We start from the raw sequence: 17,271 nt of genomic DNA on the forward strand, positions 1-17,271 counted from the left end.
AGAATAAAGCTCCCTCTACACTGTCCCCATCAAACACTCCCAGGACAGGTACAGCACTGGGTTAGATACAGAGTAAAGCTCCTTCTACACCGTCCCCATCAAACACTCCCAGGACAGGTACAGCACGCGGTTAGATACAGAATAAAGCTCCCTCTACACTGTCCCCATCAAACACTCCCAGGACAGGTACAGCACGGGGTTAGATACAGTGTCCTTACACATATCCAATTGGTGTTGCCCTACTTCTTCATTCATGTGTCTTAAAATATATTCATCATATTGGTTTCAGGTTCCTTTGCAGGAAGTCAGTTGAGGACCAACGTTCACAATCCTATGTGAAAATGGAACCCTGGAGTCCGGTGGCAGAAGCAGCAAGTCACTGTAGCCTGGGTGGATCATCAGATGGGAGCACCATGTACAGTGTTACACTAAGCGGAATGCCTGAGGGACTCGCCTCCCCTGACCTCATCACAAGTAATTTCAGTTGCTGTCACAAGAGATATGAGGACTGTCCAAGCGGGCTGATTGGAGATGAGTCCATGAAGTGTGATTACAGCCTCAGCTCTGTTACCAAGCGTCTGTGCCTCGTGTGTGGTGACATTGCCTCCGGATACCATTATGGGGTGGCATCCTGTGAAGCATGTAAAGCCTTCTTCAAACGCACTATTCAAGGTCCAGCAATCATTCCCTGGCTTCATTCCTACCTTGGTTTTGTTTGCATGAACAATTTTGGTGATGGAGATTGGAAGGCATTCCATTTTGGGCAAATAATATCAGCACCAAGCACTCCCAAGAAGGAATGGTCAGGTACAGAGATCCCACTCTAAACCACCCAGGGCTGAGACAGCATTTCTCCAGCAACAACGGGAACTGAACAAGAGCTTTACTCTGTATCTAACCCTGTGCTGTACCTGCCCTGGGAGTGTTTGATGTGGACAGTGTAGAGGGAGCTTTACTCTGTATCTAACCCCGTGCTGTACCTGTCCTGGGAGTGTTTGATGGGGACAGTGTAGAGGGAGCTTTGCTCTGTATCTAACCCCGTGCTGTACCTGCCCTGGGAGTGTTTGATGGGGACAGTGTAGAGGGAGCTTTACTCTGTATCTAACCCCGTGCTGTACCTGTCCTGGGAGTGTTTGATGGGGACAGTGTAGAGGGAGCTTTACTCTGTATCTAACCCCATTCTGTACCTGTCCTGGGAGTGGTTGATGGGGACGGTCTAGAGGGAGCTTTACTCTGTATCTAACCCTGTGCTGTACCTGTCCTGGGAGTGTTTGATGGGGACAGTGTAGAGGGAGCTTTACTCAGTATCTAACCCCGTGCTGTACCTGTCCTGGGAGTGTTTGATGGGGACGGTGTAGAGGGAGCTTTACTCTGTATCTAACCCTGTGCTGTATCTGTCCTGGGTGTATTTGATGGGGACAGTGTAGAGGGAGATTTACTCTGTATCTAACCTTGTGCTGTACCTGTCCTAGGAGTGTTTGATGGGGACAGTGTAGAGGGAGCTTTACTCTGTATCTAACCCTGTGCTGTATCTGTCCTGGGAGTGTTTGATGGGGACAGTGTGGAGGGAGATTTACTCTGTATCTAACCCCGTGCTGTACCTGCCCTGGGAGTGTTTGATGGGGACAGTGTAGAGGGAGCTTTACTCTGTATCTAACCCCGTGCTGTACCTGCCCTGGGAGTGTTTGATGGGGACAGTGTAGAGGGAGCTTTACTCTGTATTTAACCCGGTGCTGTACCTGTCCTGGGAGTGTTTGATGGGGACAGTGTAGAGGGAGCTTCACTTTGTATCTAACCCCGTGCTGTACCTGTCCTGGGAGTGGTTGATGAGGACAGTATATTCCATATCTAACCTGTGTTGTACACGTACTGTGTGTTTGAACTTGACTCTTTGGGTAGTATCTTAGGCACGTATAAAGCTTTCAGATATTGGGGCTATTTCCATGTCCCAATCCTGCTTCCACCAGCTGCCTGCCCTCTGGGTGGATCTTCAGGCGGTGCCAATTAGCAAAAGCAAGAAGCTCAATTGTGTGGGGTCTCAGAGTGGAGATTGGATCCCTCCACAATGGTATCTATGACTACCATTGAACCTCTTTGAGCCTAGTCTAGCCCTGATATTTCCATTTCAATTAGCCTCCAATGGCTGCCCGGCCTCCTCCTGAGAAGCCACCTCCAAAGCTAAGCTCCCGACACAAGTGGGAAATTTCCACTGGTCCAGAATGGCCCTTGATTGAGTCAATTCTACTGGCAGCCAATTTCAGGGAATCTTGCTAGATGGTGAGACCAATTCGAGTAGCTGTCCAGAGGGTTTTTTTCAACTTTCCTGGTTACTCTCTGGCCTCCAAACCCATCATATCGGGGTTAGGAAGATCCTGCCCTTGGTATCCACTATGGAATGATTATTTTTCTCAGGATTTACTCCTTTCACTTTGGTGAGAATAAATTCATTTGAAATGATATTGTTCCAATGCCATCCCTAAATGACTTGCAAATCGTTTAACATAAGACATAAGAAATAGAAGCAGGAGTAGACCAAATGGACCCTTAAGCCTGCTCCACCTTTCAGTAATATCATGGCTGATCTTCAACTACCTCAACTCCACTTTCCTGCACTACCCCCATATTCCTTGATTCCCTTAGTATCCAAAAACCTATCGATCTCAGTTTTGAATATACTGAACCACTGAACATCCAGAGCTCTCTGGGTTAGAGAATTCTAAATATTCACAACCTCCTGCGTGAAGAAGTTTCTCCTCATCTCAGTCCTAAATGTCTGACTCCTGATGCTGGTATTATGACCCTTACTTATCTCTTGACTCTCCAGCCAAGGGGAAGCAGCCTCCCAGCATCTACCCTGTCAAGCTGTTGATGTATCTTGCATATTTCAATGAGGCTTCTGAACTCCACAGAGTATAGGCCCATTCTATTCAACCACTTCTCATAGAACAATCCTCTCATCCCAGGAATCAATCTAGAGAACCTTCACTGCAGCTCCACCAAGGCAAATATACCCTTCACAGGCTAAGGAGATCAACACTGCAGCTGAATTCCAGGTGTGGTTTCACCAAATCCCTACATAATTGCAGCAAGATTTTATTAGTGTTATACTCCAATCACTTTGCAATAAAGGCTAACAGACCATTTGCCTCCCTAATTGCTTGCTGTCCCGACATGTTAGCTTTCTGTGATTCATGTTCAAGGTTACCCATATTCCTCTGCATAGCAACATTTACTAATCTCTCTTCTTTTAAAAAATGTTCTGCTTTTCCAACCTTCTATCAAAGTGAATAATTTCACTCTTCCCTGCTTTATACCCCATCCACCATCTTCCTTGTCCAGTCGCTTAACTGGTCCACATCCCTCTGCAGACTTGTTAAATCAAGGCCCTTTCTGCCATCTAAGGTGGATGTAAAAGATTGCATGGTAATATCTAAAAGATGAACAGGAGAGTTCTCCTGGGCCAATCAACATCACAAAAGCAGATGATTTGGGCATTGTCCCATTGCAGCCTCTGGGAGCTTGCTGTGCACGAATAGGCTGCCTTGTTTCCCACATTATGACAGTAACTTCATTGGCTGTAAAGCACTTTGAGACATCTGGCCATCGTAAGAGACACCATATGAATGCAACTATTTTTCTTTTCTTTGTGTTCTCCTCACAGCTTACTTTCTCAACTAGCTTTATATCACCAGAAAACCTGAATCCGTTACACTCTGTCCCTTCACCTAATGCATTGATAAAGGTTGTAAACAGCTGAGGCCCCAGCACTGATCCTTGTGGTGATCCACTGCTCACACCCTGCCGTGCGAAAAATGACCCATTTATTTAGATTCTCTGTTTTCTGTCTGTTAACCAATTCTCAATCCATTAACCTTCAAATATTTCACCAACACAATCCACATGAGTCAATACCGGGTGTGCTAACAATCTGAGCAACAGATCTATATTGAGCGGGCAGACAGCGGCAGTACAACAGTTTCCCCAGCATCATAGCTACAAAGGAAGCATCTCACCTCTCTCTCATTGTATTCAGTGCTGTCCAGGATGGAAGAGTTGTGTCTCAGCTCACCTCAATCTGGGCCCGACACAAAGTGTGAGATTTAAAACCTGTTATTGATTAATACATCACTGTTCGAAAGGGATAAAAGCCAGCTGATTGCATTCGTCTGAAAAGCTGTTGAAATAATCAATAATCTATTCAGAAGCATTGTGTAAATGTCCTGTTTGATATTGATTGGTATGGGAAGGGCAAGTCTGTTGAGGAGAGCTTCAAATCTCTTGTTCTTGAGTTCCCATTGATCGCTAGCCTAAGAGTCACCATTAAAGATTCCCTGTCATCAGGAATGAGTGACAGTGCAGTCCCTCCCAACAAATGTAAATACCAAATACCACAGACTGGCTTGAATATTCAATATGGACAGACTAAATCTTTATTTTATTCAGTCATGGGATGTGGGCATCACTGACTAAGTCAGCATTTATTGCCCATCCTTAATTGCCCTTGAGAAGGTGGTGGTGAGCTGCCTTCTTGAACCGCTGCAGTCCATGTGGGTGTAGGTACACCCATTGTGCTGTTAGGGAGGGAGTTCCAGGATTTTGACCCAACGACAGTGAAGGAATGGCGATATATTTCCAAGTCAGAATGGTGAGTGACTTGGAGAGGAGCTTGAAGGTGGTGGTGTTCCCATGTGTCTGCTGCCCTTGTCCTTCTAGATGGTGCAGGTTGGGGTTTGGAAGGTGCTGTTGAAGAAACCTCAAACTGTTAGGACTTCATGGGTGATTCTTTACATCAATATCAGTCATTATACAGGGGCTGGATGTTAGGCGGAGATTGGAGGAGTCAGGTTACAGAGACTGGGAGGGGGGAATGTGTCACTTTTCCACAGGAAAGCCCCAGGAGCTGCCAGCCAAGCACTGTAGCTAACTGCCTCCCAGAGCCAGAGTGTGGCATTTCCGAGCACTGGGATAGAACTGACCTCAGGATCATGTGGAGCAGTGACACAAATAACATGGGAAGTGCAACAGAACAGCTTAATATGCCTTCATTCTGCCCTGTAGGCATGCTCTGTACTTGAGGTTTCCCATACATTTGATTTCAGGTGAATAAAGACAGAGAAGGCTATCAGGAAGAAAAAATTCTATTACTCTGTGTGACCGGTTTAAGGTCAGCTGATAAAACCTCGAGGAATATCTCCAAGCAGAGTTGCCAATGTTAGCTGAGGTACAGTGTTAGCGTGAAGAGATTGAGATATACTCTGTATCTAACCCCGTGCTGTACCTGTCCTGGGAGTGATTGATGGGGACAGTGTAGAGGGAGCTTTACTCTGTATCTAACCCCGTGCTGTACCTGTCCTGAGAGTGTTTGATGGGGACAATGCAGAGGGAGATTTACTCTGTATCTAACCCCATGCTGTACCTGTCCTGGGAGTGTTTGATGGGGACAATGCAGAGGGAGATTTACTCTGTATCTAACCCCGAGCTGTACCTGTCCTGGGAGTGTTTGATGGGGACTCTGGTAGCATGACATAGGAATGTGTTTAATTCTCACCTGATGAGCACGGAACAATCCATCTTTTTATTTAGGATTCTTTCCCTTCTCCGTCCGGTTCCCTGATGTTTGAGGAAAGGAGAAATCTAAATGTCTCCTCCCAGACACTATATATCACAATGTATATCATATATATCACATTAATGTGACAATAAGGGTTTAATTAATAATTGAGCTCAGATTTTTGTTCAGGAATATTTAAATCACAAAATTTATATGCTCTGTGTTGCTCAGTTTGTTCATGATGAAATTTGCAAATTTGACAAGAAGATACATATGAAAAGGATAGCAAGGATTTTAATTAATTACTTTTTATTTAATGACTTTGCTAATCTCTGTGCTTGACTCTGTAAGAAAGAGATATCAGGCGGAAGATACAGTCAATATTCATTAGTGTTTACAGAGTTTGAGTGCCGCGACATTTCATTAACGGCGCAGTCCCTGGGGACTGAGAAGGGACTAATTGCTAAATGCAAGCGCATATCTTCGAGAGCTGGTTTAATCCAAGCACAGCAGCTTTAATCAGGAGCACTGCCTCTTCCCCATGGTGTGACAGAACATTGAATCATTTCATATTCACTCTTGGCTACAGAACTGTAGAGAGCAGCAGTGAACACAGAAACAGCAAGTAGCTATTCAACAACAGAAGCCAGCACTATAATTGCATTAACCATGAGAGTTCCAGCTTTCAATTCCCAGATACCTTTAATATCCTTACTTCCCAAGCAGTTATCACTTTCCCTTTTAAAGCCCTCAGTTGTTTGGGAAACTACAATCCTCACAGTTATTGCCTTAAATCACAGGACTCTGATCCTGCTCCTTGCTGTGTACAGATCATTATCTTTGGTCTCAGTACCTGTTGAGTTGGTTGTGGGGAGGGGTAAATCAGAATCAGGGTTCTTGTAGCTGATTCCCATCCAGCTATTCACAGGCTTATGTACTGATGAGGACAGGGTTCAGTTTGGCTCTGGTTAAATAGCTCAAATACACACACACAGAGAGTGGCCACTGGAGAGCGTTTGGAGAGAATCTGATGTCCCAGCAGCAGGAGGAGGAGCAGCAGACCATCAGATTCAGGGAATACAGAGGGGCTTAAAGCTGATCCGATAGCTACCTTCCTGTTAAACAATGGTCAAGCACACAGCCTGGGTCTGGACCTGGGCCTTGGGATGGGGATGGGGCCTGGGGCCTGGGCCTTGGGATGGGGATGGGGCCTGGGGCCTGGGTCTGGGCCTGGGCCTTGGGATGGGGATGGGGCCTGGGGCCTGGGTCTGAGCCTGGGCCTTGGGATGGGGATGGGGCCTGGGGCCTGGGGCCTGGGTCTGGGCCTGGGCCTGGGCCTTGGGATGGGGATGGGGCCTGGGGCCTGGAGCTGGGCTTGGGCCAGAGCTTTGGATTTAGGGCCTCGACCAGGGACAGTTCTACAGTTGGCCTTTGGATTTGGTGCTTGGATCAATAAGGTGGGGTTCCTGAGTGCTGTGTCACAGAAAGCTGCAGTTATGGATTATAAGATCAGGCCAACAAAAGAGTTGAATTACAAAGGTGAGGCGAGAGTAACTGCCCTTGACATCAAGGTAGCATTTGACCAACTGTGGCATCAAGGAGCCCTGGCAAAGCTGCAGTCAATGAGGATCGTGGGAAAACTCTCTGCTGGCTGGAGTCACGTCTAGCACAAAGGAAGTTATATGTATTTTTGTTTTTGTTTTGGATTTCCAGCATCCGCAGTTTTTTGCTTTTATTTTATTGTAGTTGTTGTAGGTCAATCACCTCAGTTCCAGGACATCACTGCAGGAGTTCCTCAGGGTAGTGTCCTCAGCCCAACCATCTTCAGCTGCTTTATCAATGACCTTCCTTCCATCATAAGGTCAGAAGTGGGGGTGTTCGCTGATGTTTGCACAATGTTCAGCACCATTCGCAACTCCTCAGATACTGAAGCCGCCCATGTCCAAATGCAGCAAGACCTGGACAATATCCAGGCTTGGGCTGATAAGTGGCAAGTAACATTCGCACCACACAAGTGCCAGACAATGATCATCTTCAGCAAGAGAGAATCTAACCATCGCCCTTGGCATTCAATGGCATCACCATCACTTAATCCCCCACCATCAACATCCCGGAGGTTACCATTGACCAGAAACTGAACTGGACTAGCCATATAAATAATGTGGCTATAAGAGCAGATCGGAGGCTGGGAATTCTGTGGTGAGTAACTCACCTCCTGACCCCACAAAGCCTGTCCACCATCTACAAGGCACAAGTCAGGAGTGTGATGGAATACTCTCCACTTGCCTGGATGAATGCAGCTCCCATAACACACAAGAAACTCAACACCATCCAGGACAAAGCAGCCCAATTGATTGACACCACATCCACCACCATAAACATTCACTCCCTCCGCCACCGACGCACAGTAAGCAGCAGTGTCTGTACCATCTACAAGATGCACTGCAGGAATTCACCAAGGCTCCTTAGACAGCACCTTCCAAACCCACGACTACCAAGAAGGAAAAGGGCAGCAGACAGATGGGAACACTACCACCTTCTCAAGGGCAATTCTGGATGATCAATAAAAGCTGGCCTTACCAGGAATGCTCAAATCCAGTGCAAAGATCAAAATATTACCTCCCTGGCATCGCCAGTTCTGTTATTTCATCGGCAGCCCCTTAAAGAATTCCAAAAAAACTGAAAGGCCAAAGGAGAGGGAAAAGGAAAGCTGGAGTGCACAGGAGTGAGAGTCAAAGGAACTTGGGGAGTTACAGAGATGAATGGGGGGAGCAACTTGATGAGAAAGATAGAATAAGAGACAAAGAGAGACAGTGTTCAGTCTTTGTGAGGGTATGTGTGAGGGTTTGAGTGAGGGTTTGTGTGAGGGTTTGTGTCAGGGTTTGAGTGAGGGTCTCTGTGAGCGTCGAGGTGAGAGATTGTACGATGATCTGTGTGAGGGTCGGGGTGAGGGTTTGGTTGAGGGTCGGAGTGAGGGTCGGAGTGAGGGTCGGGGTGAGGGTCAGAGTGAGGACTGGGGTGAGGTCGGGGTGAGGGTTTGAGTGAGGGTCAGGGTGAGGGTCGGGGTGAAGGTTTGGGTGAGGGTCGGAGTGAGGGTCGAGGTGAGGGTCGGGGTGAGGGTTTGGGTGAGGGTTTGGGTGAGGGTCTGGGTGAGGGTCAGGGTGAGGGTTTGGGTGAGAGTCGGGGTGAGGGTCGGAGTGAGGGTTTGGATGACGGTCTGGGTGAGGGATTGGGTGAGGGTTTGAGTGAGGGTCAGGGTGTGGGTAGGGGTGAGGGTTTGGGTGAGGGTCGGAGTGAGGGTCGGGGTGAGGGCCGGGTTGAGGGCCAGGGTGAGGTTCGTGGTGCAGGTTTGAGTGAGGGTCAGGGTGAGGGTCGGAGTGAGGGTTTGGGTGAGGGTCGGGGTGGGGGTTTGGTTGAGGGTCGGAATGAGGGTCGGGGTGAGGGTCTGGGTGAGGGTTGGAGTGAGGATCGGGATGAGGGTTTGGGTGAGGGTCAGAGTGAGGGTTGGGGTGAGGGTCGGGGTGAGGATTTGGGTGAGGGTCAGTGTGCGGGTTGGGTTGAGGGTCGGAGTGATGGTTTGGGTGAGGGTCAGGGTGCGGGTCGGGGTGAGGATTTGGGTGAGGGGTCAGGGTGAGGGTTGGGGTGAGGGTTGGAGTGAGGTTTTGGATGAGGGTCAGGGTTAGGGTTGGGGTGAGGGTAGGGGTGAGGGTTTGGGTGAGGGTCAGGGTGAGGGTTTGGGTGAGGGTCGGAGTGAAGGTCAGGGTGAGGGTCGGGGTGAGGATTTGGGTGAGGGGTCAGGGTGAGGGTTGGGGTGAGGTTTGGAGTGAGGTTTTGGGTGAGGGTCAGGGTTAGGGTTGGGGTGAGGGTTGGGGTGAGGATTTAAGTGAGGGTTTGGGTGAGGGGTCAGGGTGAGGGTTGGAGTGAGGGTCGGAGTGAGGGTTTAGGTGAGGGTTTGGGTGAGGGGTCAGGGTGAGGGTTGGGGTGAGGTTTGGAGTGAGGTTTTGGGTGAGGGTCGGGATGAGGGTCGTGGTGAGGGTTGGGGTGAGGATTTAAGTGAGGGTTTGGGTGAGGGGTCAGGGTGAGGGTTGGAGTGAGGGTCGGAGTGAGGGTTTAGGTGAGGGTTTGGGTGAGGGGTCGGAGTGAGGGTCGGTGTGAGGGTTTGGGTGAGGGTCTGAGTGTGGGGTCAGGGTGAGGGTTGGAGTGAGGTTCGGAGTGAGGGTTTGGGTGAGGGGTCGGGGTTAGGGTCGGGGTGAGGGTCTGGGTGAGGGTCGGAGTGAGGGTCTGGGTGAAGGTCTGCGTGAAAGTCGGAGTGAGGGTTGGGGTGAGGGTTTGGGTGAGGGGTTGGGGTGAGGGTTTGGGTGAGGGTCGGGGTGAGGGTTGGAGTGAGGGTCGGGGTGAGGGGTCAGAGTGAGGGTCAGAGTGAGGGTCGGAGTGAGGGTCAGAGTGAAGGTCGGGGTGAGGGGTCGGGGTGAGGGTTGGGGTGAGGGGTCGGGGTGAGGGGTCGGGGTGAGGGGTCGGGGTGAGGGGTCGGGGTGAGGGTCGGGGTGAGGGGTCGGGGTGAGGGTCGGGGTGAGGGTCGGGGTGAGGGGTCGGGGTGAGGGGTCGGGGTGAGGGTCGGGGTGAGGGTCGGGGTGAGGGGTCGGGGTGAGGGTCGGGGTGAGGGGTCGGGGTGAGGGGTCGGGGTGAGGGTCTGGGTGAGGTTCGGGGTGAGGGTCAGGGTGAGGGGTCGGGGTGAGGGGTCAGGGTGAGGGGTCGGAGTGAGGGTCGGAGTGAGGGTCGGAGTGAGGGTTTGGGTGAGGGTCTGGGTGAGGTACTGTACTTTCTAACCATGTCTTTCCCCAGCAGGTAACATTGACTATAGCTGTCCCGCCAGAAACGAGTGTGAAATAACCAAACGCAGGCGGAAATCCTGCCAATCCTGTCGCTTCATGAAATGTCTGAAAGTTGGAATGATGAAAGAAGGTAAATACAATATTTTTATTCAAAAAACTCACTGCGCACTGTGCACATAACAGGAACTTACAGTAACTCACACACATGGGCCGTACAGGAGCCTCTGCCACACACATAGACACATATACACAAACACACAAACACACAAACACACACACACAAACACACAAACACACAGACACACACACACACACACACAAACACAAAAACACACAAACACACACACACAAACGCACAAACACACAGACACACACACACACAGACACACACACACACACAAACACACAGACACACACACACACACACACACACAAACGCACAAACACAAACACAGGCACACACGCACAGACACACACAAACACACAGACACACACACACATACACACACACACACACACACAGACACACACACACACAGACACACTCACACAAACACACAGACACACACGCACAGACACACATAAACAGACAGACATACACACACAAACACACAGACACACACGCACAGACACACACAAACAGACAGACATACACACACAAACACACAGACACACACGCACATACACACACACACACAGACACACACACACAGACACACACACACAAACACAAACACACAGACACACACACACAAACACACAGACACACACGCACAGACACACATAAACAGACAGACATACACACACAAACACACAGACACACACACACAAACACACAGACACACACGCACAGACACACACAAACAGACAGACATACACACACAAACACAAACACACAGACACACACAAACACACAGACACACACACACTCAAACACGCAGACACACACGCACAGACACACACACACAGACACACACACACACACAATCACACAGACACACACACACACACAAACACACACGCACAGACACACACATACACACAGACACACATAAACACACACTCTCACACACAGACACAGACACACACACATAAACACAAATTCACACATGCACAGACACACACACACACAAACACACATACACACAGACACACAAAAACACAAACACTGTCACACACACAGACACATACACACACAAACACAGACACATACACAGAAACACACAGACACACACAGACACACACGCACAGACACATACACACACCCACATAGACACTCATACACACATAAACACACACACACACAGACACACATAAACACACACACACATAAACACACACACACACAGACACACATAAACACACACACACACATAGACACACGCACAGACGCACACACACTCACACACATAGATACACACAGCCACACACACAGCCACACACAGATACACACACACATAGACACACACAGATACACACAGATACACATACAGACACACACAGACACACACACACATACATACACTGGTTGTACAAGGAGTTGACCCTGGGACACACACGCATTGGGGCTGTATATAGTTCCAGGCTTTTTCCCAGTTTGTAACTCTGGGTAAATGAAGGTTTAGGAGCAGTGAGCAAATTGCTGCAGTGTATCCTTACTGTGCGTATTTAGTAACTGGGATGCAATGAAGATGTGTTTTGCTGGAAGCTGAGCGCTGGTGGGTGAGAGGCCCCTGTAAGACAGGGAGCTAATTAAATTAGCATCTGTGCAGAGTGAGCTGGTCACCTCTCTTCCTGAAGGCGCTGATCTCATTTGGGAAGAAACATATAATTGAATTTGTATTTTCCCAGTATAACTTCCCAGCTCCCTATGTGCTCCCTCGCACTCAGTCTAACTCATCACAGCTGCTCAACCAAACCCCAGTGCCTGGTGGATTAACGCTAATCAGTTCCAGGCCTTATAGAAGGCTCTCAACAGAAGACCCCAAAAGTCTCAACATGCAGATTCATATGTGAAAAAATCCTTTTGGTGAAATACATGGCAGGGTTAGTACTCACAGAGCCTGGTATCGCAGGGTTAGTACTCACAGAGCCTGGTATCGCAGGGTTAGTATTCACAGAGCCTGGTATCGCAGGGTTAGTACTCACAGAGCCTGGTATCGCAGGGTTGGCACTCACAGAGCCTGGTATCCCAGGGTTAGTACTCGCAGAGCCTGGTATCCCAGGGTTAGTACTCACAGAGCCTGGTATCCCAGGGTTAGTACTCACAGAGCCTGGTATCCCAGGGTTAGTACTCGCAGAGCCTGGTATCCCAGGGTTAGTACTCACAGAGCCTGGTATCCCAGGAAAGATTGACATTTTCAGGAAAGGAGGTGGAAGATGGACACTGGGAGTTTTAGTGAAGCTTTACTGCATTGCTAACATTGTCATGATGATATTTCTCTGAATTGATTATTTATGTTTCTCTGTCTCATGCCTTCCCCCATTCACAAAGCACTCACAGGCCTCCTTGTGTTGGCAAGTTTGAAACACTGAGACTACTGCCATCAGCTGCCTCTTTCTATTTGGATCATGTATAGTGAAAATGATCATTTCACATTCAGATGAATAAGCTAAATAATTGTGTCAGAAGTACAGGAATGTGTCACTGTGATATCTCCTTCAGATTTGACAATTAGAAATCGATTCAACAAAGATACAGCACGGGTTTAGATAAAGAATAAAGCTCCCTCTACACTGTCCCCATCAAACGCTCCCAGGACAGGTACAGCACGAGGTTAGATACAGAGTAAAGCTCCCTCTACACTGTCCCCATCAAACACTCCCAGGACAGGTACAGCACGGGGTTAGATACAGAGTAAAGCTCCCTCTACACTGTCCCCATCAAACACTCCCAGGACAGGTACAGCACAGGGTTAGATACAGAGTAAAGCTCCCTTTACACTGTCCCCATCAAACACTCCCAGGACAGGTACAGCATGGGGTTAGGTACAGAGTAAAGCTCCCTCTACACTGTCCCCATCAAACACTCCCAGGGCAGGTACAGCACGGGGTTAGATACAGAGTAAAGCTCCCTTTACACTGTCCCCATCAAACACTCCCAGGACAGGTACAGCACGGGGTTAGATACAGAGTAAAGCTCCCTTTACACTGTCCCCATCAAACACTCCCAGGACAGGTACAGCACGGGGTTAGGTACAGAGTAAAGCTCCCTCTACACTGTCCCCATCAAACACTCCCAGGGCAGGTACAGCACGGGGTTAGATACAGAGTAAAGCTCCCTCTACACTGTCCCCATCAAACACTCCCAGGACAGGTACAGCATGGGGTTAGGTACAGAGTAAAGCTCCCTCTACACCGTCCCCATCAAACACTCCCAGGACAGGTACAGCACGGGGTTAGATACAGAGTAAAGCTCCCTCTACACCGTCCCCATCAAACACTCCCAGGACAGGTACAGCACGGGGTTAGATACAGAGTAAAGCTCCCTTTACACTGTCCCCATAAAACACTCCCAGGACAGGTACAGCACGGGGTTAGATACAGAGTAAAGCTCCCTTTACACTGTCCCCATCAAACACTCCCAGGACAGGTACAGCATGGGGTTAGGTACAGAGTAAAGCTCCCTCTACACTGTCCCCATCAAACACTCCCAGGACAGGTACAGCACGGGGTTAGATACAGAGTAAAGCTCCCTTTACACTGTCCCCATCAAACACTCCCAGGACAGGTACGGCATGGGGTTAGATACAGAGTAAAGCTCCCTTTACACTGTCCCCATCAAACACTCCCAGGACAGGTACAGCATGGGGTTAGGTACAGAGTAAAGCTCCCTCTACACTGTCCCCATCAAACACTCCCAGGGCAGGTACAGCACGGGGTTAGATACAGAGTAAAGCTCCCTCTACAATGTCCCCATCAAACACTCCCAGGACAGGTACAGCACGGGGTTAGATACAGAGTAAAGCTCCCTCTACACTGTCCCCATCAAACACTCCCAGGACAGGTACAGCATGGGGTTAGGTACAGAGTAAAGCTCCCTCTACACTGTCCCCATCAAACACTCCCAGGGCAGGTACAGCACGGGGTTAGATACAGAGTAAAGCTCCCTCTACAATGTCCCCATCAAACACTCCCAGGACAGGTACAGCACGGGGTTAGATACAGAGTAAAGCTCCCTCTACACTGTACCCATCAAACACTCCCAGGACAGGTACAGCACGGGGTTAGGTACAGATTAAATCTCCCTCTACACTGTCCCCATCAAACACTCCCAGGACAGGTACAGCACGTGGTTAGGTACAGAGTAAAGCTCCCTCTACACTGTCCCCATCAAACACTCCCAGGTCAGGTACAGCACGGGGTTAGGTACAGAGTAAAGCTCCCTCTACACCGTCCCCATCAAACACTCCCAGGACAGGTACAGCACGGGTTTAGATACAGAGTAAAGCTCCCTCTACACTGTCCCCATCAAACACTCCCAGGACAGGTACAGCACGGGGTTAGATACAGAGTAAAGCTCCCTCTACACTGTCCCCATCAAACACTCCCAGGACAGGTACAGCACGGGGTTAGATACAGAATAAAGCTCCCTCTACACTGTTGTTATCAAACACTGCTGTACCTTGTTGATAGGCATGTTACTGATGGGTTCTGGGATCCTGTGTTGTTGAATAATGAGAAGCTGTAAAAGGTCTGAAGCCCATTTGGGGATGAGGTTTCCTTTGTGCATCAGTGAATCGACACCTTTTGCACCTAATGACCCATTATAACTGGCTGCCAAATCCAATCTCCCCTTTAGCTCACAAGAGGAGGTGGTGGTGTGGTGGTAATGTCACTGGGCTAGTGATCGAAAGGCCCCGCTAATGCTCTGGGGTCACAGGTTCAAATATCCGCATGGCATCTGGTAGAGTTTAAATGCAGTCAATAAATTTGGAATTAAAAAGCTAGCCTCGGTAATAGTGACCATAAAAACATTGTCGATTGTCATAAAAACCCATCTGGTTCACTAATGCCCTTTGGGGAATGAAATCTTCCATCAATAGCCTACATTTAACTTCAGATCCACAGCCATGTGGGTGACACTGAATTGGCCTAGAATGCCACTTACTTGTATCAAACCACTAGAAAGGCCACAAAATGAATGAAACCAGATGGACTCCCTGGCATCGACCTGGGCACCAGAAACAACAACAGCAAACCCAACCCCACTGATCCTGCAAATTCCTCCTTTCTAACATCTGGGGGCTAGTGCCAAAATTGGGAGAGCTGTCTCACAGACTAGTCAAGCAACAGCCTGACATAGTCATCCTCACAGAATCACACCTTACAGATAATGTCCCAGACACCACCATCACTGTCCTTGGGTATGATGAATCAGTGCTCCTCCATGTTGAACATCACTTGGAGGAAGCACTGAGGGTGGCAAGGGTGCAGAATGTACTCTGGGTGGGGACCTTCAATGTCCATCACCAAGAGTGGCTCAGTAGCACCACTGCTGATCAAGCTGGCCGAGTCCTAAATGACATAGCTGCTGGACTGGGTCTGCGGCAGGTGGTGAGGGAACCAACAAGAGGGGAAAACATACTTGACCTCATCCTCACCAACCTGCCTGCCGCAGATGCATCTGCCCATGACAGTATCGGTAGGAGTGACCACCGCACAGTCATTGTGGAGACAAAGTTTTGCTCTCACATTGAGGATACCCTCCATCGTGTTGTGTGGCACTAACACCGCGCTAAATGGGATAGATTTTGAACAGGTCTAGCAACTCAATACTGGGCATCCATGAGGCGCTGTGGGCCATCAGCAGCAGCAGAATTGTACTCGAGCACAATCTGTAACCTCATGGTCTGGCATATCCCCCACTCTACCATTACCATCAAGCCAGGAGATCAACCCTGGTTCAATGAAGAGTGCAGGAGGGCATGTCAGGAGCAGCACCAGATATACCTAAAAATGAGGTATCAACCTGGCGACGCTATCACACAGGACTACTTGAATGCTAAACAGCATAAGCAGCAAGTGATAGACAGAGCCAAGTCATCCCACAACCAATAGATCAGATCTAAGCTCTGCAGTCCTGCCACATCCAGTCGTGAATGGTGGTGGACAATTAAACAACACACTGGAGGAGGAGGCTCCACAAATATCCCCATCCTCAATGATGTAGGAGCCCAGCACATCAGTGCAAAAGATAAGGCTGAAGCATTTGCTACAATCTTCAGCCAGAAGTGCTGAGTGGATGATCCATCTCAGCCTGCTCCGGAGGTCCCCAGCATCACAGATGCCAGTCTTCAGACAGTTCCATTCATTCCACATGATATCAAGAAACGGCTGAAGGCACTGGATACTGCAAAGGCTATGGGCCCTGACAATATTCCGGCAATAGTACTGAAGACTTGTGCTCCAGAACTTGCCGCACCCCTAGCCAAGCTGTTCCAGTACAGCTACAACACTGGCATCTACCCGGCTATGTGGAAAATTGCCCAGGTATGTCCTGTACACAAAAAGCTGGACAAATCTAACCCAGCCAATTACTGGCCCATCAGTCTACTCTCGATCATCAGTAAAGTAATGGAAGGGGTCATCAACAGTGCTATCAAGCGGCACTTGCTGAGCTATAACCTGCTCACTGATGCCCAGTTAGGGTTCTGTCAGGGCCACTCAGCACCTGACCTCATTACAGCCTTGGTTCAAACATGGGCAAAAGAGCTGAACCCCCGAGGTGAGGTGAGAGTGACTGCCCTTGACATCAAGGCAGTATTTGACTATGTGTGGCATCAAAGAGTCTTAGCAAAACTGGGGAAAACTCTCTGCTGGTTAGAGTCATGCCTAGCGCAAAGGAAGATGGTTGTAGCATTTGGAGGTCAATCACCTCAGCTCCAG

General features: G+C 49.0%; 1 protein-coding gene across 1 annotated transcript in view; it reads left to right on the forward strand.

The window, feature by feature from the left end:
• Positions 1-310: 310 nt before the first annotated feature.
• The window catches only part of LOC144671431 (estrogen-related receptor gamma-like), a 58,096-nt gene continuing 41,135 nt past the window's right edge, over positions 311-17,271 (forward strand). The window contains exons 1-2 of the mRNA XM_078533333.1: positions 311-672; positions 10,397-10,513. Coding sequence (XP_078389459.1) covers positions 342-672; positions 10,397-10,513 — 448 coding nt within the window. The 5' untranslated portion in view covers positions 311-341. The remainder of the gene's footprint in view (positions 673-10,396; positions 10,514-17,271) is intronic.

This window comes from Cetorhinus maximus, chromosome 32 (assembly GCF_964194155.1).
Source record: "Cetorhinus maximus chromosome 32, sCetMax3.hap1.1, whole genome shotgun sequence".
NCBI classification, from domain to species: Eukaryota; Metazoa; Chordata; class Chondrichthyes; order Lamniformes; family Cetorhinidae; genus Cetorhinus; species Cetorhinus maximus.